The sequence below is a fragment of the Neophocaena asiaeorientalis genome, unplaced genomic scaffold, assembly GCF_003031525.2.
Source record: "Neophocaena asiaeorientalis asiaeorientalis breed wild unplaced genomic scaffold, Neophocaena_asiaeorientalis_V1.1 scaffold147, whole genome shotgun sequence".
In the NCBI taxonomy this organism is placed as follows: domain Eukaryota; kingdom Metazoa; phylum Chordata; class Mammalia; order Artiodactyla; family Phocoenidae; genus Neophocaena; species Neophocaena asiaeorientalis.
Window position 1 is genome coordinate 486,567 of NW_020173758.1, and position 27,818 is coordinate 514,384.

At 45.8% G+C, this 27,818-nt stretch overlaps 1 protein-coding gene and 1 pseudogene across 1 annotated transcript in view; one reads left to right on the forward strand and one right to left on the reverse strand.

Annotated features, from left to right (window-relative positions):
- Positions 1-27,818, reverse strand: part of ABCA4 (ATP binding cassette subfamily A member 4) — a 128,896-nt gene that overhangs the window by 25,074 nt on the left and 76,004 nt on the right. Inside the window, exons 19-36 of the mRNA XM_024751258.1 lie at positions 26,789-26,963; positions 24,966-25,097; positions 23,906-24,045; positions 23,279-23,416; positions 22,156-22,349; positions 20,991-21,075; positions 18,061-18,266; positions 17,641-17,689; positions 13,653-13,894; positions 12,865-12,989; positions 12,284-12,382; positions 11,276-11,462; positions 5,903-5,997; positions 4,352-4,384; positions 2,859-2,964; positions 2,659-2,733; positions 2,234-2,403; positions 377-554 (exon numbers count right to left, since the gene is read on the reverse strand). Coding sequence (XP_024607026.1) covers positions 377-554; positions 2,234-2,403; positions 2,659-2,733; positions 2,859-2,964; positions 4,352-4,384; positions 5,903-5,997; positions 11,276-11,462; positions 12,284-12,382; positions 12,865-12,989; positions 13,653-13,894; positions 17,641-17,689; positions 18,061-18,266; positions 20,991-21,075; positions 22,156-22,349; positions 23,279-23,416; positions 23,906-24,045; positions 24,966-25,097; positions 26,789-26,963 — 2,429 coding nt within the window. The remainder of the gene's footprint in view (positions 1-376; positions 555-2,233; positions 2,404-2,658; positions 2,734-2,858; positions 2,965-4,351; positions 4,385-5,902; positions 5,998-11,275; positions 11,463-12,283; positions 12,383-12,864; positions 12,990-13,652; positions 13,895-17,640; positions 17,690-18,060; positions 18,267-20,990; positions 21,076-22,155; positions 22,350-23,278; positions 23,417-23,905; positions 24,046-24,965; positions 25,098-26,788; positions 26,964-27,818) is intronic.
- On the forward strand, positions 7,074-7,844 carry LOC112403663 (nucleophosmin-like; annotated as a pseudogene).

Below are 27,818 nucleotides of genomic sequence, written 5' to 3' on the forward strand. Positions count from 1 at the left end.
CTACCACAGAGCAGTTTCCAGTTTACCCCTTTGAGGGTGTGGTGGGACCTAACAAGAGGATGTAGTGTGAAGGGCCTCTTGATATCATCTCTTCAGCTCCCAGTTACTCTCAGGAAGGCCAGCCTCAGTGCTGCAGAGCAGTGATTATTTGGTGCATCAGAAGGCCCTTTATGCAGGGCCTACAGAGTTCCCACTCAGTGGTTGCTAAGCTGTGCCCTGCATCTTTCCCCAGCTTGGGCCCTGGGCACATCACCTTCCAGCAGCCCTGGCCTTACGAGAGCCCCACCCTGCCACGTCCCTTCAGTCAGAGCACACACAAACGCCCACCCACCTTGGGCCCACGGGGGTGAGGGAGGTGCTAGGTCCTGATACTTACGATGTCCCAGAGGAAGTTGGTCAGCCAGTAGATGGTGGGACTCACTCCACTGACAAACTGGAGGTGCTTAGCTTTGTTCACCCTCTCCTGGATCAAATAAAGGACAAAGCTGGCAGGGACGAAGGACATGGCAAAGATCACACAGATGGCCACCACAGCATCCACAGAAGTGGTCAGCCTGCAGAAGGACGGGAGACAGAGGGAGAGAGGGGAGGAGGAGCGGAAGCAGGAGAAGAACAAAGTCAGGCTCTCGGAAGCCCTCACCAATGCCAGGGAACCGCCTCCAGAATCCCCTTCCCCAGCCTGAAGCTTGTCATCTCACTCAGCTGTGTAAATCAAACTGGGTCAAAGGTAAATGGATATTTGTGCATTTCCTGTTCTACGTTGATGTTGAATATTAAGGTTAATATCAAATATTGTCCCCTGTTAATACAAAAGTCTAGATACATTTTTTTATTACATTTTCTAATTATTTGTTGATTGTGTATAGAAACCGATTTTTACATTAATCTCATGCACTGCAATGCTCTTATTAGTTCTAATAATTTGTCTATAGATGCTCTTGAATTTTTATGTAGATAGCTATAGGGTCTGTGAAAAGAAATAAATTTTTAAAAGAAAAATTTATCTTTATTTAAATTATCTTGTTAAATCACGCTTTCAAGAAACATCATAACATAGGGAAATGTTACGTTATAACATAAATTTAAGTAAAAAGGGAACAGGCTGATTATACAGGATGTTGGATCTTATTCACTCTTTCCCAGATCAGATAGAAAGCATCTGGCTAAGGGGGAAAGTATGGGCTGAAATCCAACCCGACCCTCACATACAAGCCATGCACTCTGGTGTAAGCCAGTGCCCGCCTTGAGAAAGGAGCACCTTTTACTAATTGCCACAAAGGCACCATATGTGCTAGTTGCTGCTCTGTTAAAATTACAAATAGCTTGATCCACACACACACTAAGATTATAACAAATTACTGGAAGGAAACACCCAAAAATGTTTAGAGGAAACACCCTAAACTGTGTTGGGTTATAAATACTAAGTTCTTAAAACTCTATTCTATAAACTTTATTTAATGAGCATATACTATGTTGTATACTATTTTTATAATCACAAGAGACTCCTCTCTCATATTTCATATTCAAGAGGCTTGGCAGGAGGTATAGAAACTTGGGCTAAGTGAGAATGGACATAGACTACTTTTCCTCAGTCGAGGGCCTCAGAGGGTGTCCTGAGGAAGGTCCCAAGGGCCCAGGACCCACCCAAGTTTAGCCATGACCCTGGGCACGTTCAGGGCACTTGGAGTATATTGGGTCCCCTAACTGCCTTCCAGAAGGAGTTTGCTCTAACAAAGGCATTCTCACCAAATGTAGGCCTCGAATAAGGCAAACATGCTACAAATTGCAAAAGAGTGAGGTTTTTACTGCTAGAAGCTGAGCCTAGGCTTTAGGAAGGTAAGGATCTGTCGACATGTCCGAAGCCTGACTGTCTGGGGGAAATTACTGGAATCTAAGATAATTACTACTGGGGCGATGAAAGATTTACTGAACCTCCCAGTTCCTGGCAATCATTTTGCATACTGGAAAGGAGAGTATTTGTGTAAGCTCCAGGAGCAATGTGTTATCAAGAGCCAAAAGGGAACGGAACCAAACATATGCTTACTTTCCAAATAAATATGAGGAGGAAGAATGGCCACGCAGTTTGGCACACGAAGTCTTATGTTCGTGTGTGTGTGTGATTAAACAAACTTGCCATCCAGCCCAGCAGCTTCTGCTAGTGAAAATCCTCTCGGGGTGTTTAGAGTGGAGAAGGTGACTAGAAAGCTGTGAGGCCGGGGCCTCAGTAGCTTACACTGTAATTTCGGAGAGCTGCTCCTTGGTCAGGTTCAGAGGCTGGCTTACAACGGTGATGCCATACTCCTCGGGGTTCCTGTCCTCATGCAGGCTGGCCCGTAAGATGGCGTTGTGGGCCACGTTGAGGAAGCTGACCAGGGCATGCCAGCCTTTGTTGTTAAACCACACCTAGAGGGCGGAGATGTGGCTTTGTTAGGCTCTGCTACTACATAGGAGACTCTGCACTAACAGCAGCTGTTTAAAGAAAAAATGAGCTGCAGGAAAAAGAATGTGAGAGGGAGGAAGGTTTAGGCCGCTGGGAGACATTCCATGCCAGATTTAAACAGGAGGAGGGATGGAATTTAATTAAGTTGGGAAAATGAAAATAAAACAACCAGCTCACATGAGTTTTTAGCTCTAGGGCAGACTGTGCAGGGCCAATACCTTAATGTTGTCTTCAGTTTCTAGATGTTTAAGGAAAGCAGACATTTCTTTAGAGGCTTCTTTGGTGAGAGGGCCCTGGAAAACCATAATAAACAACCAAGAGGTTTTTTTTTTCCCCCCTTCCCTTAGCATTCATGATCATTTCTATTTCATAACTGACAAGTTGAAAGTCCTACGAAATCTCCAGTCTGTTTACATACCCCGCTCACATTCATTAACTGGCCAAGGTCACTTAAAAATCCAACAAGGGCTTCTCCAGTGATGGGGGGAGCCGGGAGCTTTCCTCCAATGGAAATTCCTCCGTACCTGACAAGGGAGCAAAAAGTCCTCAGACCTGTGCCATGAACCATGTGTGTGTGCCTCGTGGTTACCGGAGCTCTCAGTTTCAGTAGGAAAGTGTGTATTTTTGCAGGAATTGTTCGGTCCATCGGGAAACATAGCTCCCCTTTACAAACCAGCTTTAACATCTTCCTCACTGCCTCCAGGACTGACCCCTTCGGAGCCTGGTGTCTGCGCACCTCTCCAACCTCACCCCTCCTCAACCCTTCCCTCCAGTGGCCCATTCCGGCCATGCAATCATTTCCAGAGCTCACAGTGGTCCAGGCTGCCTCTGTGTCTCTCTGCCTTTGCAGGGCTCCCCGTTTCCCCGGGTGCCTTTCCAGCTCATCTGTCCTATGTGATCTTCTCTTTGAGGTCTTCCCTGACTTTCTCCCACCCCTACCAGTGGTCCTTTTTCTGTGCTGCTTCTGTACTTTGCAGGTACTTCCGGTGTGCTGGACTCATCGAAACTGGTCCAGTCCTGCCGTGCCTCTCTTGGTGCCTCTCACCCACCCCTGCCTTGACTCCTGCTCTAGTCCTTAACTGGATCCTAGCCTTGGGTCCCTCCCACTCTAAACTATCTTCCACACTGCTCTGGAAGTCTTCAGTAACGGTGCTCGAACACCGGCCTGGGCGTGTCACTCTCTGGCTTAAAACCCTTCAATGGCAGCATAAAAGCCAAACTCCTCAACAAACAAGATTAATTTGTTGGATAGGCAAGGCAGAGGAGAACTTTATTTCTTAGGGACTCAACTTGTCCCCCCGCCTTTCTGCTTCAGCTGAGGTCCCTCACTTTCCTCTTGGGAACAATTCTAAAAGCTGAATTTCACTTTTATAGTCTAGGATTTGCCCAGGAAGTCAAGTCCACATCAGCTCTGCATTCATTCTAGAGGCCCTGTTCCTGAGGGAGCCCGCGAGGCGGGCTCACTCCTAGGTGATCCCTAGAGGATTCGCAACCTTGGGAACCGTGTGAACCTTCAGGATGCCTCAGGAACGGGGTGAGTCTGGGGCTGGGCCAGACGCCCTGAGGCTTAAAAGGAATGGGCCAAGGAGTGCCAGGGCTTAGGTTACATGTGCTCTTGTTCTAAACTGTTATTTGCTCGGAGGTTCTAGAACCTTCCTGGAGTGAGAGTGCTCTGGAATTCCTCTTCAGGGAACATCACCTCTCATTTATGCCCTCCAAGGAGATCTACTGCTGAGCATCTTCTGGGCCCAGGGTGTGTGTAGCCATGTATCCTTCAAGACATGTCTTATGAATTCCTGAGCACATACAGAATAGCTCAACCACATGACTTTGAGGTGTGGCTTTTTTATGTGCAATGAATTTAAATAGATCACTCTGAGATTTTTATTTCTTATAAAAATAATTTCTTACCTCTGTTCATTGACCCAGTATTTGCTCTTCAAACTGAAAGCCAAAACAGATCATACAATGAATACAACAAGTATGCAGTAGTGTTAACTTTCTTCCCCAAACACTCACTGGGGTCTCCCAGTCTTCAGGGGCATTTTTTTGCACTTCCTGATGTCCAAGCAATGTGGAAACCTCCCAGGCCAGGGGCCCAGCCTGAATAAATATGTGGAGAAAGGACTGATCTTTTCCAATCCTGCCTCTCCAAGTCACATCCTGCCTGCAGGGCTTTCTGGGTGGCCTTGTTGTAAGGTCACTTGTCAGATGATCTGGACCCAGAAAATACGGCAACGACCATGCCAGCATGGAGTGAAGGCTGCAGCCCTCCCCTCTTCCACCCTGTAAGAACGAGGCTTTCATAATCACCTGCACACTTGGAGGAAGTTCTGAATTACTCCTAGCCCAAAGTTAAGAGACTGGCTTCCAGTCAATCAGGGGCAAAATTACAAGATAGGAAACACGCAGATACCAACTCTAGTCCTCATAGTTCGGCCCCATGGACTATCATTGTCATTAAGCACAAAATCCAAAATTCCATATTGCAAATTTGCTGCTGAGCACAAAGTGTGGGATGGTCGTTGTTCACTGCATTACTGAATAGATTCTATGCAGCCTGTCTTTATTTTTGTGCTTGGACACTGTTCTTCATTTTGCTAACTGCTGGCTTGGCACTGCCTTCTCAACAGCTGCTTTCACCATCTGCAATGTGTTATAGTTAGCTGAGTCCATTTACCCCTTGTTGAGGGACTGGGAGGGAAAGTAACTGTAACTACTACTAAAATTAGACAGTATGTTTTATTTTAAAGTTCCAGGGAACATGGGGCCCAGATCAGGGTCCCCTATAATCCTCTCTCCATAGCATGCTCTTGTCATACTACTTGCTCTGATGGGACTGCTGAAGCAGTTCCCGGGGTGGGGCTTGTGAGAACAGTTGCAGAGCTGCATTTGAAAGGGCAGTGACACAGATGATAATTCACAGTTAGAGTGTGACAGGTGCAGTTAACCTGGACAACCTGTGGGCTCATGCAGACTATCCCACTGCCTCTCTCTGATCTTGGTCTGTTTCCTTTCTCCCTTTTGCTTCTTACTTTTCCCTCTTGCTTCTCTCTTTGTCTCTACCATTTCCCCTTACTCTCCTTCCTCCCTTCAAACGTCACCTCTGTTTTTTTAACTAATTAAAATATGAGGCACCTCTGTTTTTTAACTAATTAAAATATGAGGCTGTATTTTGGACAAATTCTATACTTTCTTATTTTACTTGTAATAGTGCATGGCTTAAACGTTAACTGCTTGTCCTAAACAAAATAAAAAATAAAGCAAGATTAATCATAAGTTGCATTCGACTTGTATATGCCTCCATTGCTTTTTCTATTGGATGAGGCTCTCAAATTAGGAAAAAGAAAAAATTCCACTGCCCTGATTGTTGATAAATCATGAGAGGAAATTATCTTCTGTCCCTAGTCAATATTTCCCACAGGGAGCCAGGATGAAAAGTATAGAAAGGTCTCTTCTTACCTGCTTCGTATAAGAGCAGGATACGTTTTTACCAAGAAGTCGGAGATGTTCCTGTCTGTAAGGTCTTGTAGAATTTCAGTGCTGCGCTGTATTCTCTGAGGCAATGAGATATCTGCATTAATTACTTCGGAATTTGAGGTGAAACTTCTTGTTCTTTTCCAAAAATTATTTATAGACTCAGCTACTGGGAAAATACTAAGTAAGGCGCTGGCATCTCCCCAGTTCCCATAGCAATGATGTGGGAGTCACCTTCGAACCCTCTCTTTTCTTTACTCCACTGATGACACAGGACAGTTCTCACTTCAAAATAAATCTCTAGTCCATCAGCATCTCTCCAGTTCTACCACTATTACCCTAAACCAAGCCTCCACCTACATGTCACCTGGACCTCTACAGAAACTTCCAAACTGGTCTCTGGTTCCACCGCGGCCCTGCACAATCCATTCTCCATTCATTAGCCAGACTGAGCTTAACAATATCAATCAGAACATCCCATTTGCCTTGCTTACCACACTCCAGTAAACCCTAGGATCAGATCCAAATTCATTACCAAGGCTGAGCTCACCTGCTGCTACCCACGCCCACTGCCCACCTCCCCACTTCTTCTCCCTGTTTCTCAAATGCACACCTCTCATTCCTGCTGTAGTTTTGCACTTGGCAGCAGCTCCCTCTGCCGGGAATGTTCTCCCTGGACAACCTCTCATGGCTAACTTGTTATCATTCAAATCTCAGCCCAAAGTTTATTCCTCAGAGAAGCATTTTCTATCTCTAGTCACATACTGTAGTACTGTCTTCACCTCTACCTGAAATTTTCTTTCCAATTAATCTGTTTACTCGTTTTCATCTGTTACCCCCTTTTGGATACAAATTCTGTGAGACCCAGGACTTTTTCTGACTTGTTAGCTGTTGTGTCCCCAGCACCGAGAATAGTACCTGGCATATAGCTGGCACCATAAATTTTGACATGAATGAAAGAATTCAAACAGTGCATTACAATTTACAAATCACTTTCAGAATACATCTAGAAGAACTCCGAGTTAATCAAAAGATTTTAGAGAATTCAAAAGTGCACGAGCCCTGGTGTGATTCTGTCCTGCGCGACTGTTCCCTGGAACAGTAGTCTTTTATCTCTGTCCACCTTCTCTCCCACCTAAGTGCATGCCATCAACCCATGGAAGATTCGATGGACATGGACATGAGCCCTCTGAGGCCCCAGAACTATCTTTTTCGTTGTGAACTAAAGGCCAACAAAGATGATCACTTTAAGGTGGATAATGATGGAAATGAGCACCAGTTATCTTCAAGAACGGTCAGTTTAGGGGCTGGCGCAAAGGATGAATCGTACATCATCAAAGCAGAGGTGATGAATTATGAAGGCAGTCCAATCAAAGTAACACTGGCAACTTTGAAAATGTCTGTGCAGCCAACAGTTTCCCTTCGGGGCTTTGAACTAACACCACCTGTGGTCTTACAGTTGAAGTGTGGCTCAGGGCCTGTGCATATTAGTGGACAGCACTTAGTAGCTGTGGAGGAAGATGCAGAGTCAGAAGATGAAGAGGAGGAGGACGTGGCACTCCTAAGTAAGTCTGGAAAGCGTCTGCCCCTGGAAGTGGTGGCAAGTTTCCACGGAAAAAAGTAAAACTTGTTGCTGATGAAGATGAAGGTGATCATGAAGATGACGACGATGATGAAGATGATGACGACTCTGATGATGAGGAAGCTGAAGAAAAAGCTCCAGTAAAGTAATCTGTACAAGATATTCCAGCCAAAAATGCACAAAAATCAAACCAGAATGGAAAAGACTCAAGACCGTCAATACCAAGATCAAAAAGTCAAGAATCCTTCAAAAAACAGGAAAAAGACTCCTAAAACACCGAAAGGACCTAGCTCTGTAGAAGACATTGAAGCCAAAATGCAAGCAAGTATAGAAAAAGAGCATTGAACAATCCTGGGCACTACTGGTAAATTAAGCCCAAAGATGGGGAGAGGGGAAAAGGAGAGACAAATATAGTCCAAACAGTATCATCAACAATCCAGACTGAAGTCTTCTACTTTCATCTCAATCCCCTTATTGATTTGCCCCCTTCCAGGCTGGAAGCAATCTCTTGATCTCCTAAAACACTTTCTTTTGACTGCTGTGATTCAGTGGACCTTATACTTTGCTTTCTATTACTTGTGGATTTGCCTCACCTCTTTGACCATGTTTTAATCACCTTTGTATCTCCCTAGCTGCTCAATAAGTATTTGAATAAAAAAAAAAAAAAAAAAAAAGTTCATGAGTTTGACCACCAGGTGGCAATATCACTTTAAATTTGGGAATACATAGCGTTTAGTTTCTGGTGAATCATGAACCTGCGGTATCAAGGGTAGAGGCAGCCGAGGAAATTTCTGGCAGTGTTACACCACCATCAGCACACTACTCTTTGCATTTTTCGTGGTTTCTGTCTTTCCCGCCCCTTTCTCATTTTACTCCCTTCTTCAGTTCGCTTTCTTCACCTTGTTCCTCTCTAACACTAGGAGGAGAACTAGCATCTCCTGAATGCTTACTGTGTGCCAGGCACAGCGTTAAATGCTCTACATTATCTGCCTTAATCCTTATATCCTGTGAAAGAAGAACTGTTGCCTTCATTTATAGACAGAGAAACTGAGGTTCAGAAAGGTTGGCTAACTTGCACCAGGTTAGAGCTTGTGGGTGGTTGACCTAGGATTTGAATCTGCATCTGTCTGACTCCACAGCCTTGCTCTTTTCACTCCGTCACCTGCTTCTCAAGCTGAAAACGGCACCCACGTGAACAGCCAGGCTCCCCTGGTGGAATCTAGGCTGGAACGATGGGTGGTGCCTGGGAATTTATGACAAAATATTTTCTAAAAGTTCTGTCAAATGAGATCCTCCTACAACTTTATCTCTGTGTATCCCAGAAGTCAGGGATGGAGCCCCTCCCCCTCAGGACCCAACACCATTCAAAGAATATGTTAGGACAGGAGGGGACCCTAGAGAAGATCACAGCCACCACCCCATTTTCCAGATGAGGACGATTTACCATGTCTGAAGCAAACTCATACTCTCTGGTCTTATTCCAGGCAAATGGGGGAGTATGTGTGAGTGAGTGTGGTGAGTGGGTGTGAACATAAGTGTGGAGAGAGAGACACTCACACACACACAGAGCAGCTTCTGTGCAGATGCCTGATGCAGATGCTCCCAAGAGAAGCATGAATGATAGTGAGGAGAGGCAGGAGTGACAGAAAATCACAGGAACTGATCTGCTTTTTACCAGACTGGCTAAAAGTCTTTTATAGTTTTTCCTCAGGGACCAAGGACTAACCACTGAAAATACATTTCTAAGTGAGGCCGTGAGCGTTAAAGTCAGGATTCACTGAGGAATGAGTCCCCTCACAGCTATGCTTGGCCTTTCCTCTCTGTTCCAGCCAAGGGCTCACTACACAGGGTCACAGCCTCGGTGCCCTGCCACTGGATGTATTTTGAGTAGAAGCAGCCACAGGGGCCCTCCACAAACCCAACAGAAGCAAAGCTTCCTCTGGGGTACCGAGAATTGGGACAAGCCCCTAAGTCCCTCTTTTGGGATCCCTGTGATGCTGTAGTGGCTGAGTTACGATTCAAAGAGAAAATATATTGCTTGAGAAATAGAAAGGTACATGCTTTTAGCATAAAAAAGGGAAAGGTAGGATGTTCATAAACACGGAATCATTTATATACAAGCCAGCAACTGTGACTGACGCTGTGGCAAAATTTAGTTGTCCCCCATTACTGCTCTGCCCTCTGCCGTTTGCCATAGGAATAGACTTTTTTGTTGGGTACAAGGACACCCAGAATAAAGACGATAGTTCCCAGTCTCCTGTGATGTTCCGTTCTGGCCAATGATGTACACATGAAAGTGCCTCTGTGGTAGCTTCTGGAAATCTTCCTTAAAGATAGTGTATTCACACACTTTGCCCTCCCTTTTTCTTCATCCCTTCTTCCATCTGCTGCCTGGAAAGTAGATTCTGCCATCTTGGCCAAGGAGGCTGACTTGTTTACCAGAAAGGAGGGAGTGACATAACAGAATGCCATGGACCACCCACATAAACTTTTACATGAGAAAGAAATGAGCTGTGTCATATTTTATCCACAGTTAGTTTGAGGTTGTCATCACTTGAGTTGAAACTATTTCTAAATAATAGTTTCTTTATCTCATTGCATTCTCATAATAATGCTGAGAAATAAGTGCAGTTATCCCCAATTTATAGGCGAAGAAATTAAGGCTCAGAGAGGCCAAGTAACCCACCCATGGTTCTCTGATGCCAATGCCGGTGCTCGCCCCACCTGCCACACTGCCTCATGGGGAGTCGTTCATTCACTGGCAAATCATGAGAGAGGACCACATAGGACCCAGCTCTGTGCAAGTCAGCTGGGAGTCCAGTTATCAACCTGAGACAAGGTGAGACTTCTCTGGCCCCATTCACTGTCTCTGAAACCCCTGGAGCGGCTCACTGTGATACATTCTGGCATTCAGAACTCCTGAGAGAGGAGGCTGCTCAGAGCCAAGATTGTTGTTATCCCTGCAAAACATAGGTTGCTAGCTCTGTGTGTATGTGTGTGTGTGTGTGTGTGTGTGTGCATGTTAATTACACAGCACATGGAGAGTTTCTTAATTAAAACTGTTAGTAAGTGTGCATTTGAAGGGACACTACAACACTGTTGATAACAGAAAAACTGGAAGCCCACATGTCCAACAATCAGAGAGTAGTTAAGTAAATTAAAGTAAATCCAAGCAGTAGGATAGTGTGCAGGCATTAAAAATGATAATGTAGGGCTTCCCTGGTAGCGCAGTGGTTGAGAGTCCGCCTGCGGAGGCAGGAGACACAGGTTCGTGCCCCGGTCCAGGAGGATCCCACATACCGTGGAGCGGCTGGGCCCGTGAGCCATGGCCGTTGAGCCGGATATATTTATTGACATGGCCATATGTTCATGATATGCTGTTAAGTGAAAACAGCAGGTTTCAGGACAGCATTTTGAATATAATCCTGTTTGAATGGATAAAAACTAAATGTTATTGGTGGTTATCACCAAGTGATGGGGTAATTTTTTTTTGTTCTGACTTGTCTGTGTTTTCTAATTTTTCTATAGCGATCATGCCTGATGTGTAATTTTCTCAATACTTAAAGATATTTTCTTACTAGATTGAATGGGGAGTGTTTGGTGGAAATGAAGCTTTTGGTCAGTGGCTTCCTCCAGGAGGTAAGGACCTGGAGCCTCATTTAGTCCTTCACTCAGCCGTCAGTCTGAAAACGTTAGTTGGCTAGAAACTCAGGAGGCGCAATGGCTGTGGTCACAGACAGGCTCAGGGCCCTAGCAGCCCCTGGAGGGGGAGGTACCTGAGGGGGTGGGAGCCCCCCTGCGCCCCCAGGGCACTCGGGGAGCATGGTGAGCTTCTCTCTGGTGCTGCACCTGCAGGAAGGCGAGGGGTGGTCTGCTGTCCATATCTGCCTCTGGAGCAGGTGGGTGACATCCGGGGACACAGAGGGAGTCTTCCAGGGGGTTGAATTGCCACAGGGGAACTCCCTCATGGAAGACAAGAACATATTCCACAATCAGCTTCAAGGTTGATAAAAATTCCTCAAAATGAGAAATAGTGCCCAACCCTCTCCTTCCGAGCCTTTCCTCCTCCTCGGACCCATGCATTTTCTTCTACTCTTGGAGGTTGGTTTCTGCTCAAGAAAAAATCAAGACTAGAATTTTATTGATTCACTAGATGTGGGTGGGGCTGGGAAAAATTATCTAGCTTGTGGATGGCTTAATCTCCCTTTTATCTGCTGGCAGCTCTGACCGTTTAGAGAACAAATACAAGAGGTTTTGAAATTAATCTGTTTTGGTCCTTATCAATAACTGAAAAAGACTGGATGAGAGAAGCAGTTAAAATTACATTGAACGTTTTGAATTCTTGGTGGATTTCAACTGCCCTCTAGAACTCTCTTCTCCACACTTAAAGCAATAATTGAAAGTTGGCCATATATGTAACTAATGCCATTCTAGGTCCAATCACACAAGGGCACATCCCCCATCTGCCCCCCTTCTCCGTTCAGATTCCTTTCAAATAAGTTGTGAGTAGCATATGTCAACTCAGTATGGTACTTTTATATGGAGAATTATAGAAATACAGAGCAGTCCTGTGGTGCAGGGGCTTCCTGAGGGGCAGTGAACACCCTTGCACAGAGGTGTTGATGGAGAGGCCGGGTGAGTGCTGCTCAGGGGTCTGGTAGTGTTCGTGTAATACAGAGCAGGACTGAGATGGGGCCTCTCCCAACCCTGCCATCCCAAGCCCCCACCATCAGGGTCTCCCAGGGCAGCTGCTGGTGTTAGGGCAGGGGTGCGCAGGGACTTACGGAAGCCACTCTTCCTTCAGGCAGCGGTTGCCAAAGCCTGGCTTATTCACGAGGACATCTGCAAGCACCATGAGCCGCTCGCTGTCCGGCTGGTCCATGCTAGACAGAGTGAGAGGGGCCTACTCGATGGGCATGTGACTGGGACAGAGGGACAAAGCAGCCAACATGCAACACAGCAAATGTCTGTTGAATGGCTACTACATGCCTGGCATGTAAACAAGGCAAAGGATTCTGCCTTGAGGTAGCTATAGGTCTCCTGAGAAGAGGGGTAGGCTATCTGAACACCCCAGTGGTCTGATTCCATATCAGGTCTGCATTTCAAAAAATGGAGCTTCAACCCACTCACCCAACCTTTGCGTTCTCTTTCCTTCCTCCTGGCAGTCTTGCGTGTCCACTTGGGGGTCACCTTTCCCAAGTGGCAGACTCATTAATTTCCTTTCTGAGGGCAGCCTGAGGACCACCATCATGCTGGTGACTGTCCCAGAGAGTGGGAAGGTCAGGGCCACACCAAGCAGCAGGTGACCCAGGAGCCCCACAACCCAAGGAGGTGGATGATGACATCTGAGGATGAGTCTACGCACCTGAAGAAGGTATACTGCTGCCCATATATCCAGGGGTGAAGGGTCAAAGCAGGATATTCGCCAAAAGGAGGGATGATGATGGAAAGCATCAGAGCCAGAAACACAAAAGTGGCCGGGAGCACAATCTGTGGGAAAATAAACATGGTAACTTGGGCTGTGGTATGTGGTATGTTACACATATACACATACACACACACACACATACACACACACACTCCCTTTTAAACATTTATCCAGCAGCCTCATAACTGGGCCCTGATGGAGAAGGTCAGTCTTCTGGGGAACATGATGGGAGGATGTGCAAAGGCAGGTTGTGAAGGGGAACACAGAATGTTCTGGTAACCTTTGAAGGGTGGTTGAAGCAGGTCAACACTGAACCCTGAAGTAGGCCAATGCTCAGCCAGAGGTGAACCAGAGTTTCTGTTTCTGAACAAAAAGTATAAAAAGAAAAAGCGGACAATGACCTTGATATGTAAGGTCACTGCAAAACAATGAATGAAAACATGACTTCACCCTCCCCTATAAAAATAAAAGCAATATTAACATATCCACTCTTATTCTATTTTCTCTGCTAAGTGAGGTAGAGTACTTACAAAGAAGCTTTGTGTTACCAAAAAGAAACAAAGGTTGGCAGGGAGGAAACAAAGCTGACAGAACCCAAAGAAGGTGCTCATCGCCGTGTCTGATCCCATGTGCACCAGAAAACCTGAGAGAGGACGGGGAGGCTGGGAGAGGTCTGGTAGGCGTGGCCACCGGCAAACAAGCATAGCCAAAGACTGCAGTAATACCTGGGCCAGGAAGTCCTTGTAGCTGCGGACAGTGTGGTGGAACCGCTTGACCAGCAGCGCCTGCACGTGTTGGAGGGCCAGCTGCACTCCCGTGTTAAGTTGGCTGTGCCCATCCTGCTCCAGGGGAGCAGCGGGCTCCGTGGGGTGGTCGTTGGAGCCCTGTGGAGTCTGTCTGGCCTTCCTGCTAGAATCCAAACAGGGGTGTCGAAGACTGACGTTTTCTCTTTTCTGCTGAGTGCCGCCTGGTTTGGGAGATGGAATTAATAGTTTATAAAAACATTCACAAGATCATTGTTTTCTTACTGTGTCAATTTTCCCTTCATTTAAGTCAGCGACAAAATATCAGGCCAGGAAGGTTAATAAACTTTTGAAAATTCTATCTTCTGATATAAATCATCTGTAGACAGAATTGCCTGAAATTGCTTAAAATCCTCTACAGTAGTTAAAGGGAACAAGACAGAGAGGTCTGACACATGTAAGTAAAAAAACCCAAAAAACAAAGGTGCAGAACAATATGTGTAATGAGACCATATTTATGTTAGACAGCATATTTATCATATGCAAAGAAACATTTTATGTATACACATACAGCCACAATGTGTACACATGTGCAAAGCTCTGAAAGAATACCTGTCAATTGTTAAAAGAGGTTACGGCTTCAGGGGCAGAGCTGGGTAAGGGCATGGGATGAACTGGGAAGGGTTAGTGTTTTTTGTATTATTTGAATTTAAGAACAAAATATATTCATGTATAACCTGTGTACATAGAAAAAGTAAAAGTCACAGTTGATTTGGTTCTTTCTAAATTTTTAGAGGTCACCGAGAAGTAGTGGAAAGAGCAATGAACTAGGAGTTAGGAGACCTGGGTTTGAATCCTGACTCTTACTAGATGTTCAAATTTGGCTAAGTGACAACCTGTCTGAATCTGAGTTTTCTCATCTGTAAAATGAAAACAAGAAAAAGGTTTTTATGAAGATTAAATGAGCTAACACAGGTGAATGTGTTTTATAAACCATTGTAAGTCATCTGTTATGTTGAAGCTATAGTCTATCATCACTGATTAGTATTTATTTGCAGAATATGTTGTTGGACATAGAGGGCCTAGAGGATGGCTAGTTGCCCCTAGCTGCTTTCTCCTCAAGTCTCCCAGGACAAGGGCAGCTGCAAAGGGATCTGGGTCAGCTGAGTCATCCTTTCAGCTAATGTTCACAGGCACGTGCAGTGTACCAGGCCTGCTACTCAGAGGGTGGAGAACTTCTGCAGCCTCACTGACTACCTGGCACCAGAGTCCCATCTCCACGTCCTTTCTCTTGATCTGGGCTCAGATTTGATGTCTGTTGTGGATGGCCCTCCCTCTGGTAGGATTGATGCTGCCTGTCCTCGTGTCTATCCTCTGAGCTTTGCTCTCTCCCTAATGCCCCATCCAGACTGGAGTCCACGGTCCAGACCAGAGTTGAGGGCTTCAGGTCTGTTTGTCTCTGGCTTTCTGCTGCCCTCCAGAGGCCACTGGCAGTGAGCCACCCTTCAGAAATGGCTTGGACCCTCTTGGTACCATGTAATGTATGACTCCATAGACAGCCACAGGCTCCTTCAGACTCTGAAGACAAGATCAGAAAAATGCCATCCTCTAAAACGGAGCCTATTCAAAACAAATACAATTAGCCACCTGAAAAGGGGGAGACAGTGGGAGTGTATAATTGAGGGTCCTAGATTTGAGAGCTGAGACCAGGGAATAATAAGACTCAAAAGCCTGTGTGACTTTAAGGCAAGTCATCCAACTTACATGAGCTCAGTTTCCCCAGATGGGGTCAATCCCTGCCCTACTCAGCCTCACGAGGTTATAGTGACAATCAAATAAAACAACGGATACTTAGCCCTTTGTAAAGTATAAATCAGGGCTGAGTTTGACGTAAGAGATATTTGTAAGTGTTGAGATTAGGGTCCTGCTGCATCATAACCAGAAACTGCATACTGTGTTAGGACTTGGTACGTTTTAGCTCATTTCATTCTCTTAATAACCTTAAAAGGTGGATACTATTATCATCCCCATTTTGCATATGAGGAAACTGAGGTACAAAGAAACTATTAATAAGTACTAGGGATGTAATGTACAACATGATAAAATTAATTAACACTGCAGCATGTTATACATAGAAGCTGTTAAGGGATTGAATCTAAGGAGTTCTCATAAACAAAAAAAGAGGCTAAGTATTTACCCAAAGCCACTCAATTAGCAAATTACAGAGTTCAGGTTTGATGTTCGGTCTGCTTCACTCTAGAGGCTATGCTCTTAACCCCTACCCTTGACTGTCTCTTTCGAACATTCTATTCTGTGTCCAGAATGACCAGTCTTCTGATGTGTAATTTATTCTTCTAAAAGGACCTAATTATTTATTTATTGGCTGTGTTGGGTCTTCGTTGCTGCGCGCAGGCTTTCTCTAGTTGCGGCAATCGGGGCTACTCTTCATTGCGGTGCGCGGGCTTCCCTTTGCAGTGGCTTCTCTTGTTGCGGAGCATGGGCTCTAGGTGTGCGGGCTTCAGTAGTTGCGGCACACAGACTCAGTAGTTGTGGTGCACAGGCTTAGTTGCTCCACAGCATGTGGGATCTTCCTGGACCAGGGATTGAACCCGTGTTCCCTTCACTGGCAGGCAGATTCTTAACCACTGCGCCACCAGGGAAGTCCCAGGACCTAATTATTAAGAAGGAGCATTCTGTGCAGATTAAAGGCCCTGATTCTTGAATCCATCATAGCTTCTAATATAAATTAGCATGTTTTCATTCTGGTTTTGGTTAATGTAAGTTTTTGCCCTTCAGTGAGCTGAGAGAATTTAATTCCTGTGTCTACAAAGCTGGAAAGAAGACCTGGGCCCTGTGGTGAGCTGCTCCCACCCCCTCCAGAGCACTGCACCTTTCTCCCCACTCGGCCTGGATGGCCACCTCTTCTGGCTGCCACACAACCTAACTGGGTCATGGCACATGTGTGGACTGATATATTTGACTACTGTTAATTCTAGGCATAGCTGGGATCACTTACAAAGCAAGATGAAAACCGTGACATAGAGCTAGCACCGGAAACTAACAAAGAGGAAACAGTCTTTGCACACGAAAATACTGTGATATGTTACACTGGGTAGAAAGTGTAACATATCACCATTGGGCACCAATGGCAGGTGCCCAAGACAGCAAATGAGAATTGCCTCACAGCTTTGCCTCTGACCAGAAGAGAGGAAAATGGAATGGGAAGGGAGAAGCCAGGGAGAGCATTTTATCAGTGGGTGGATGCCTGTTGTTCTATCAGAAGTGGCCTGTGTTGCGGCAGGTAAGCTCTCCTGCATGTCCATCTCCCCAACCTCCACCCTCCACAGTAAAATCCACTGCACTCATGAGTGCTTTGTGTGGCTCTGAGATTTGGTAGAAATCACGGAAGGGGATGGTTGGTGGCCGGGCTCACACATATGGAAGAGAAACCCCCAGAATCCACAGCAATTACGGTCCCCACAGTTTCGAAGCTCCGCAGTGCACTAAATGAGGGCTCAGAATAATTTTATCTCCATCTCAAAGAGGCCAGGAGGTCCTAGCTGGCATCTGGGTTGTATTTACTGTCACCATTATCTCTAAGAACTCTGCGAGCTGTCAGTCATGCAAGCAGGAGTGGATCAGAGGCCTGGCAGAGATAAGACTAGGAGATGAGGATGGTGATGTGGCAGGAACAGGAGACCAGGAAGGGTGAGAAGCTTGGGGATGGTGAAGCTCCCAGCCTGACCTCCTTAAGAATCCTGATTTCGTCTAGAGTCTTCCCACCCAGATCTAATTCCATTTGTCTTTCCTAAAAGGAACTGAGAGTGCAAAATGCCTGTTATTTTGGGGTCAGATGAAGGCAATGGAGGAGTGTTTCCCTGCTTTGTTGTTTTATGCACTTTTCCTTAGGCTTTCAAGATAGAGCTCGTAGGTGTGGTAAGGGAACAAACTCCACAGTCGGGCGCCATACCAGCAAACAGAGGTCCTGACTCACAATCCTCCGTGACCTTCAGAAAAATCTGTCAAGAAGGAAAAAAGAGAGAATTTGGTTTGGGCATTCCCACTCTCAGAAAAATCTAACCCAAGCTCAATTTTGTTGGGGATTGCTTCATCATAGGAAGAAAATACATTACGACTCTTTGTCTAAGAACATAGTCTTCTATAAATACAAAAGTGTATGTATACGGTGACCATAACTATGTAAAATATGTGTGCGTATGGACAAAGGCAGGAGGAAATAAGCCAAAAATGAAGATAGTTGCTACGCTTGGGTGAGGAATTACGGCTTTTTGCCTTTACAGAATTTCCCTTCTAGACTTTTGTGTTAGACTCTGGCGAAGAACCACCTCTTCTGGTACCTGACAGCAACCACCTGGAATCTCTGCCTTACCTCTTCCAGGGGAGTGTCAGAAATTCCAAAACTGCTGAGCCCCAGGTCACCCAGGGTCTCCTCCAGCTCTCTGAAAAGGCTGGCGTATGCCCTCTGCTTGAAATTCTTATTTGGAAGAAGGAAGATGAGCTCTTGACCAACACATTCCACCAGCTTCGCCTCCGGAACATGGTGGCAAACCATATCCATCAGCTCATTCACATCCCCTAAGACAAGAAGAAAGGCTGACATCAACTGTGTTTTCCAGAACCTGGAAGACTGTGAACTTGCCCAGGTTCCCTACTTTCTTCTGCCTCTCATTTGAGAAAAGGGCATTTCCTTTCTCGGTAGTGATTCTTGCAGAGGAATAGCGCTCCATCATGTCTGTTTTTAGCTTAGTTGGCCCTGTGACGAGCACGGAAAGGGAGATGGAGATGGAAGCCAACACCCCACCCCCCAACTAGCGGTGTAACCCTGGGGAGCTCATGTAACACTCCTGTACCAGTTTTCTCCTCTGTTCAATCAAATGTTCTGTTCTTTACAAGCTATGCAACATTAGGCAGGTCATACCCTTGTTTCTTCATCTGCGTAAAGGGGAAAATAATGGCACCCACTTTATTGTGATTTGTGAGGCTTGGATGCGTTAATATGCATTAAACACTGAGAATGATGTGCCTGGCCCATAGATGAGTGTTAGCTGCTATTGTTATCATGAACATCATCTCAAGTAAGAAAGCTCCTGTCATCAACATTGTTCATTCTTAATCACCACAAGCCTGAGAGTCAAAACTGCTTTCATTTTTTGGTCTGGCCCAAGGTATAGGGGACTTGCCCAATATGCACACTCGGCCTTGGTGACCAAGCTGGGTGAGAACTCCCCTTCCTAAATCACACACCCAGGACTGGTCTAACTTTTGGGAGGCCTGCACCATTTCCCCTGGGATTGCATCTGCCTCCTCAAACAAACAAACAAAACCCTTAATCCCTAGCTCCCAGGAAATGCAGAAGCGGGTTGAGAAGCTGTGGAAATGGACCATGGGATGGAGTACAGGAAGCACAGCATGGGGTGTGGGGAAGTGTCCAGTATCAAGTATTCACCTGATACACTCATACCATCAGAATTGAATTTTATGCATGAGCATGTGTTACTTTAAAATTAAAAATCTGATTAAAAAATTTAAAGCATGCATTTAAAGAGACAATTCCCTAGCACACTGTCTTGAGAGGCAGGTCAAAGGGGAAGGGATTCTGGGGACTCAGAGCCCAGGTCTTGTGTGTTTCTGCAAGCCATCCTCTCAGAGTCAGGATCACCCAATGAGTTCTTTTCCTTCTTTGTTTTAGAAATGACTCATGTGGAGGGATTTCATAGCTTTCAACCCAAATCCTTCTTGTTTTAAGTCAAATATGCAAATTAGACTCAATTGTCTTCAGCTCTGAGATGACTTCATGCTGGGGCCGGAGGGCTCCTCACGGGAGGAAGCAGCTCTGCCCTAACAGCTCTCTAGGGGTCACGTTCATTGTTCTCTTAGGAAGGAAATCGAACCTGAAGCTGCTGGATTCCCAGGAATTGTGTCTTAGACGTGTGTGTCAGCCTTTCCAGCAGCAGTCCTTCAGGGCAGTAGGGCTTTCAGCGTCTGGCAGGGAGGTCTGCGAGTGTGTGTGGTATGTGGGTGTGTGTGTGTGAAAAGCCTTCCAAGGAGCTAATGGGGATTGAAATGATCTTCCTTCTCTTATTTCGGGTATAACTACTTACTGTGCTTCCCACCCTTCACAGCATCTCTCTTCTATTCAAAGAAAATAAACTTTTATTTAGAAATAAAGTAATATTTAAAAAATTCACCTCAGCCAGCAGGCTCTGTTTCCACCTTAACTTTGGCACACACTAATTAAATGTATTCTTTTAAAAAAATTATTCAGAAAGCAGGGAGGGGCCCATGGCAAGGCAGACTAGGAAAAAGACACAGAAATGTTCTAAAAAGATGTGTTCACGTTCACCACAGGTTGTGTCAGTGCAAAGAGAGGGTGGGAGAGTAAATCTGATGCACCTCTGGGCATTTTGCCTCAGCTTTTAAGCGTGGTGCATAAATATTGTCTCGTTTTCTTGTTTCACCAGATTTTAGTTAGAAAAATATTCGTGCTAAGTAGGAAACTTTGTCTTTTCTTTGATAAGCAGCTATTTTCCCCCTTCATTAACTTGGTACATAGGTTTAGTTTTGCTCATAGTTAGGAATATGGGAAGTGTGGTATTCAAATTGTGAAGACGCCCCAGGGAAAGGATGAGAGGCAAGCACTCAAGGAGAATGGAAAGAGCTGTTGACAAGCACTCTAGGGCAGGAGGTCAGGTCCTGCACCATGAGTGCTTCTACAGCGAGCGCCTCTCTTTGGCATCTTCCTGGAGTGGAGGCACCCCTTATGAGGTTTGACACACTCTAATCCAAGCAAGAACCACTGGAAAACTTGGAAACTGAGAGGAAAGCTGGGAGTGTAACAGGGATGTGCAATATTCCTCAGATTTGGCATCTACACCGTGCAAACTGACTCTCTGGAAAAGTGCACGATGAGGGCTGTGCATCGCCATGGCTCCACTGTAGGGCTCCAGCTGGCACCTTTAGAACCCCTTTTCTCCAGACACTGAGGAATGTGGCTTGGAGCCAGGCAGGAGGACCCCAGGAGTGGAGGCTTACTATGGACAAGGGCAAGGAGTGAACAAAGACTGGATTCGTCATTAAAAGGAGAGGGCCTGTAGGTCCATGACTTTAACATCCCTTTGGGAACGGAGGAGGAGAAAAAACTCAAAAGAAGAAGATGAGCAATTGCATGACTGTGGGCTTGAGAAACACACAGAGTGTTCTATTGGCTCCCACTGAAATGCACGACAGCCGGACACACCCAACAATACCCAGAGATGATCGCCAGACAAGAACTGAGGTACAGTCTGCCTGAGTCCTTACCGTCCAAGACTTGTTCTGGAGTTATCTCATCGACGCAGGATGGACACCGGATGGAGAAACCCTTAGACGCACAGCTGCAGGTCCCCTACGACAGATGGACGTCAGTCACTTCTATAGCATCTCCCTGATGCTCACTGAAGTCACCACCATGCTTTGTTTCTCACGCCAAGTGTAGTCAACACATTTTTCTTCACTGTTTTAATCTATCACTTCATCTGAACATTTTGAAGCTGTGGCTGTTTGATTTTGTTCTGCAGAGTGTGTGAATCAGGTACAGAGAGAACCTTGAAGGATCCCTTTGGCTTGTCATTACTTATGTGAAAGCTATAGGTCGGCCTGTGCAAGACATTCTGCTTCTCCCTCCCCAGGGATGCATGCTGGGCTGTGGAAGTCTATCCAGGACTGGAAAACCCAGAAGCAGCCAGACACTTAAACTACAGGGGCCAGAGGCATAAATAATGCTACAATAAAATAAGCATGACAAAACAACTTGAATGTGAGCAATGCCTTTCTCAATGAGCCCAAAGCACATTTATAATACTTTATCTCACTTATCTTCACCACATCCCCAAGAAGCAGAGAGGCAATTATCAGTTTCATTTTCTATGTGGAAAATACCCCACAACAATGAGGAATTAAGGAATTTGCCTAGGATGACACAGTTTGTTCACCTTGCAGCCCAGACTTGAACCTGGGGCTCCTAACATGCTGAGTTGGTCTCTGCTGGTTGGTAGTTTTTCACTTCACCATTTTCAGGTTATAGTTATCAGGGAATCTTTTTCTTAGCTTTCATTTACCAATGAAATTTGGGTTTAATTAGGGAACATAAATGTTGGAATGAAAAAAGGAACTTAAACAACTACTGTCCTTTAATTAGTGTAACCCTGCAGAATAAGTCACTCCCTTCTATGTGGCACCAAACCACATGTGCAGTTTAGGCCTATAATAATCAGAGGTCGTTTAAAACTAGTTGTTTTATTTGGGGTAAAGCATCTCTGTAGGAGAGTTCAAAACGCCCTTTTATCAAAATCTACAAATGGTTCCAGAAACAAAGAGGCCAGTTCTGCCGGCTGGAGTCTGATTTAGGTAGAAGTCCAGAACGACAGCACCACACCGTGCGTTCCTTCTCACCCAGGACAGGCTCTTTCCCTGGACAGACACAAACCTCACAGCCTCCTCCTTGGCCCTGGATGGTCTTCATCTTGCGCACCAAGGTTAAGTAGAAGCCTGTGCCAAAGCAGTTCTTTAGGAAGAGCGGGGTGCCGGAGCAGTAGAGCCGTCCCTGGGCTATGATGGCGATGCGGTCCCCGAGGATGTCGGCCTCGTCCATGTGGTGAGTGGACATGATGATGGTTCTGCCTGCAAGGGCAGGGATCAGGGGAATCACCAGGCAGGCCTGGGCCAGGTGTGGATGGGAGAGGATGTATGGCAAGCTTCCCATTATATGGGTTGCAAAAACTGGGAGTTAATAAATAAAAACAAGTTTTCTGCAATAAAGTCTAGAATATTAGAATAAAAATGAAAACAGCTAACGTTTTTAGCATCCTGCATATTGTAAAGCACTGTTTCACAGATTATTGCTTCATTAGACATAGGACCTGATGCAAATAAATCACCATATATGGGACATGTTTATTACAGTCAGTCAGCATCTTTTGAGTTCTATATGTGTATTCTCTGGGTCATTAAGCACTGCATTTATAATCTTTGCAAAGAACACACATACACACACACTCTTTGATACTAGCTGGAGATGTCATTGAAAGAAAATGGTAATGAGGATTCCAGGAAGGCAAATCGACCGCAGGATTGAACCACACCACCACTTTTACGGGCACCAGCTCTGCTTGCTGTCTCTTCTGGATCTGTACCTCTGGTTGCACGTGCCACGACAGAGGAGGAGATGTCACACTTTGAGACCTCTCCATCTGCAGCAGTCCTCTGCAGCACTGAACACAGGCTCACTGCCCTCACACCTGGTTTCCAAGGGGGAATTTCACTAGAGCTGCTCCCATTGTTCCAGACAGAAGGGCTGCAGGTCGAGAGAACTTTCTAGAGCATTTTGGGAAGTAGGCTGCTTCATCAGTAACTCCCTGCTTGTACTTGTGTAAAGTATCTCAGGAGGCTTCATCTAGAACTTATAGACTCCCCCAAGCCAGTGATAAAGCCCCATCTGAGCATATAGCTGTGGCCTTTACTATACTGAGTTGCAAAATGCTAGGTGTGAGTGAGTGGAGAGCACCCATAAAGCCTCAGTGAGAGCACAGGCGATGCACAGTGGCCATTACCTGAGCGATATTTCAGGAGCAGGTCCCAGATTGAGCGCCTCGAGTAGGGATCCACCCCAGAGGTGGGCTCATCCAGAACCACCACCTTGGCATCTCCCACGAAGGCAATGGCAACGGACAGCTTCCTCTGCATGCCACCTAGAGGTACAAGGCGGCAGGGTCACGGGAGCTGTGGACAATTGGAAGAGAAGGGCCCAGGGCTGACCTCATAAGGAAGGCACCTTAAATCCAGCAGCAGCTTGATGCTGCCTCCTTAGATATTCACACAGTGTTCAAAACTCTAGTGGTACAGGCCTCATAATGCAGGAAAGAAAATCCCTGCCTCCTAGGATCAGACCATTTGAAGACTGTTCTCACCTTTGAGTTCAAACACATAAACATCAGAGCACATACAGCCCAGGCTGCTGCAAGATAGTATTTCATGTGGGAAATAATCCAGAGGTGGGCTGGTCTTAGATGGTCAGAATAACTTTATAGAATGTTCCAACCCTTAGGAGCTCTCCTGTTATAAGCCTAAGAATATACACACGTACACACACATGCACACATGCAAATGCACAAGGCCCTGTGCGCTGGGGAACCATGGATACGCCATCTGAAGCCCTGTCTTTTCCCAATACCAAGCACCTGAGAGATCCTGAGCTTCTTCGTTCCTCTTGTGGTGGAGGCCTGTGTCCTCCAGCATGGCTTCCATCTCCAGCTGGGCCTCCTCCCAGGACCTCCCTTTCAGCTGCGCGTAGAATAGGATGTGTTCAGCCACTGTGAGGCTATGGGGATGGGGCAATGAGAAAGGCAATGTGCTCAGCAATTCCACTTCTAGCAATTTACCTCATAGAAATAATTGAAGATGAGCACAAAGATTTAGCAATCATGATGTTCATCGTGGTGTTGTTTATAATAGAAAAATGAAACAAAATACCAACCCTGCCAAAATATCTAAGACAGCTGAAACAGCACGTTATACAACGGAATAGTATGTACACATTAAAACTTACCGCATAGAAGAATACGTAATAGCACGAAAAGATGTTCATGGTATCTTAGGTTTAAAAAAGCAATCACATTTAAAAAAACAGGTTACAAAATGGTATGCAGAGTTTTATTCTCCTTTATAATTTTAAAGTATATATGTATATCTATACATGTATAAGAGAAAAATTATATATCAAGGTGTTAACAGTGGTTTTCCATGGCTGGTGAAATTACAGGTGACTTTTATTTTTTGTTTTAATCTATATTTCCTTCCTTCCTGTCTTCCCTCCTTCTTTGCTTCAATGACTGTATATAACTTTTTAGATAAGAAATAAAAGTTTGGGAAAAAAGCAACTGAAAAGCTTCCTCAAAAGTCAGTTTTTAATACCTGGCTGGTCTCCTCTCTGGTCCCTGAAAGGGACCAGACTTCTGGGCAAGTACTGAGCAAGGGGCCCCGGGACCAGCCACCCTGACAGAGAGAAGGCAGCACCACTCTTCTGAGCAGGGAGAGCTCAGCTCTGAGTGCCAGAGGCACAGTCACATGCATGTCTCGTTGCAAGCAGGACAAAGGACCCCGAATGTGGGGGAAGTCAAAGCAGAGTACTGCCTTCTGCCCCCAGAGCTGGCATCCCTCAGCTGCGCTCTAGAGAACATGTTGTTGGAGGGCAAGGTGAGGTTAGGGCATAGGGAGGGTCTCAGTTCCTGTTCTACTTACTGGTGGAACAGGATGTTGTGCTGTGGACACATGCCAAGGCTCTGCCGGATAGCATCCAGGCTGGTTTCAATGTCCTTTCCCCTAATGAGCACAGTCCCGGATGTCGGTGGCAACAGACCCGTCAGGATGGACCTGCCAAACGCAGGAGTCAGTGGTTGAAAGGCTGGCCTTTAGGAAGGTCTTGGGACAGCAGCCTCCACCCCAGGGTTGGTGATTCTGACCCTCAATTAAACCCCAACCATCATCAGCTGCAGGAACCAACAGTTTCCTGTATGGGGCTTAGCACCAGTGTGCGTCCAGGCCCCTAGGAAGATGAGCACATCCGCTTCCTTCTCTGCTTCACTTATTTCCTAGTTCTTTCAGGCAAGCACTGATGGGTGTACACTGATTCCCAGCTGTAGAATGCTCACGTGCAGCCGGAGATCCCTCCCCAACTCAGCCATCACAGCTCCTGGCGCTGTAGGGGGCTCAGTTAAAGGTATCCAGCCCATGGGTCCAAGTTTTGCCTGATGTCACCATTACGAAAGGCAAGGTCTTATTGAGAAGCCCAAGCGTTCAACATGTATTTGTTGATTAACTGATTGAACCCAGGCCTGGGAATTATCACCACAATAATTTTGGATCCAAAATAATAAAAAGCCCAATAGTAACGTTGATTTATTTTGTAAAATGGGAAATGACGACGCTCACCTCATGGGGTTTTTTTGGGAGGATTAAATATAGTTAATACCTGTAAAGCACTTAGAACAATGCCAGAATAAAGGAAGACTCAAACATATTATATTACTTTTATTAAACGTTGTGTTCTGGCCACCAGGGGACATTGCATTTCACATTCGTGAAGTAATGTGTTTGCCTTTGGGGTCCTGAACAGGGCTTGGGGCTCTCTGACCATATTAGTTAACAAGGAGAGAAATCAGCTAACCCTCCCAGCTCTGTCCCTGAGCCAGATACAATCTCAGGCTCTCTGAACTGGCCTGTTGATCAACCACTAGAGGGAAACAGAACCAAGTATAATGGCACCAGCCCCACATTCCATTCACACTGAACCGCCCTCAGAGAACATTCCAATGCAGGGTGTACACAGCTGTTCCTTCCTGGGGCTCTCTAAGAAGCCAGAGGACCTGACGACTGCGTTCATATGGGTTCCCTGCCCTGCTGCTCCTCGGGAAACCTTAGCTGGCCCTGTTTTCCTTCGCAGCAGATGACACTCAGGGCCCTTAGAAAAGTGAGGGGAGCTTCCTGACCTGAGGAGTCCATGCAGAGCCTTCATCTTCCCTGAACTTAGTTTTCAATTGCCAGGCAGTTAGCCCACAGCCCCTTTTAACTTTCTCCAGAACTACCACCAACCCTCATAGGTAGGAAAAGGAATGCTCTCTGAAAGTAAATAGCGCTCTACAGACAGAGGGCATGTGATGGTGGTGGCCACGACTTTATCACCACCATCATGACGGTAATGCGGGGGAGGCTGGGGGTAGGGAGGCCGGGTCGCAGCATCAAAGACAAGAGACAATTTTGGGAGGACCTGGCTCTTGCCCCCAGGGAACCATTACAACTTGGTGACCTTGGGAAAGTCACTTCAGCTCTCTGGATGTCCATTTCCCTGGCACAAAGCGGGCAATAAACTTACTACTCCACCTCTGTCTCCAATTTCATGTGAGGCTCAAATAAAACAATATATGAGAATAAGCTTTGAAAACTGCATTGTACTTAACACCTTCCTGGGACACAAATATTGGCATATTTTTGTCCCTAAAACTCAATGGGAAAGAACAGACTGAAGCTAAAAGAGGAAGAGAGCCAGAAAATGACTGGAGACTCACAAGGTCGTGGTTTTCCCTGCTCCATTGTGACCGAGAAACGCGGTGATCTGGTTTTCATAGAAGGTGATGTTAAGATGGTCCACAGCTGGCCTGCCATGGTGCTCAAAAATCTTTACCAGATTCTTCACACACACCCCGGGAACCAAGCCTGGGAGCTCACGTTCAAAGAAGCAGTCTAGTTGGAAAAAATGAACATGATGTAACAATGCCTTAGTGTACACATTTCCCAAGGTTCTTTCTTCAGACTATTGTCTTCTGCCCCCATGGCTTTAGCTATGACCTTTGTAAGGATGACTACAGAGTAATAATGGTAATAATAGTGGCCAACATTTATTGAAAGGTTACTCTGTGCCAGGCATTATTTCAAGTGCCTTATATGGATTTCCTCATTTCACCCTTACTACAGCCCTAGGGGAATAGATATTACTGTGCCCATTTCTATTACTGAGGACACCTAAGACACAAGAGACATCAAGAGTCCGATCAAGGTCACATGGCTTATGAGTGGCAGAGCTGGGATTCAAACCCAGACTGCACTCACTGTCTGTATGGAGAGTTAGCCCTAAGCTCAGCCTTCAATCCCAGGTCCTCATTTCGGATAGTCTGCTGGGCATTTCCTCATGGATTTCTTGTAAGAGCTCAGGCTCCTCATTTTCTTCCCCAAACAACATTTTCCTTCAGACTGTCCTATGTTCATTCTTGGAGCTGCCGTTCTCCTGGTCACCTTGGCTCACATCTTTGAGCCAACTCTGACTGAAACTGAATTCTTGCTCCTCAGAACTCCAGAGTTTCTCCAGTTAGGGTGGGACAGTCCACTCTTCTTCACTCTTGTCCCTCAAACTCTGTCCCTCCATGTTTCGACTTCCACACCCCCCTACGGTGTGAGGTCCACTTGGTGTTCACTTCTGCCTGTCCTCCAGTCTCTCCCTGCTTTAGTTCACTCTATACAGCGTCACTTAATTTGTCATCTTAATATTGTAGTTCTGAGCACTTACTCCCCTGCCAAAAAAAAAAAAAAAAAAAAAAAACC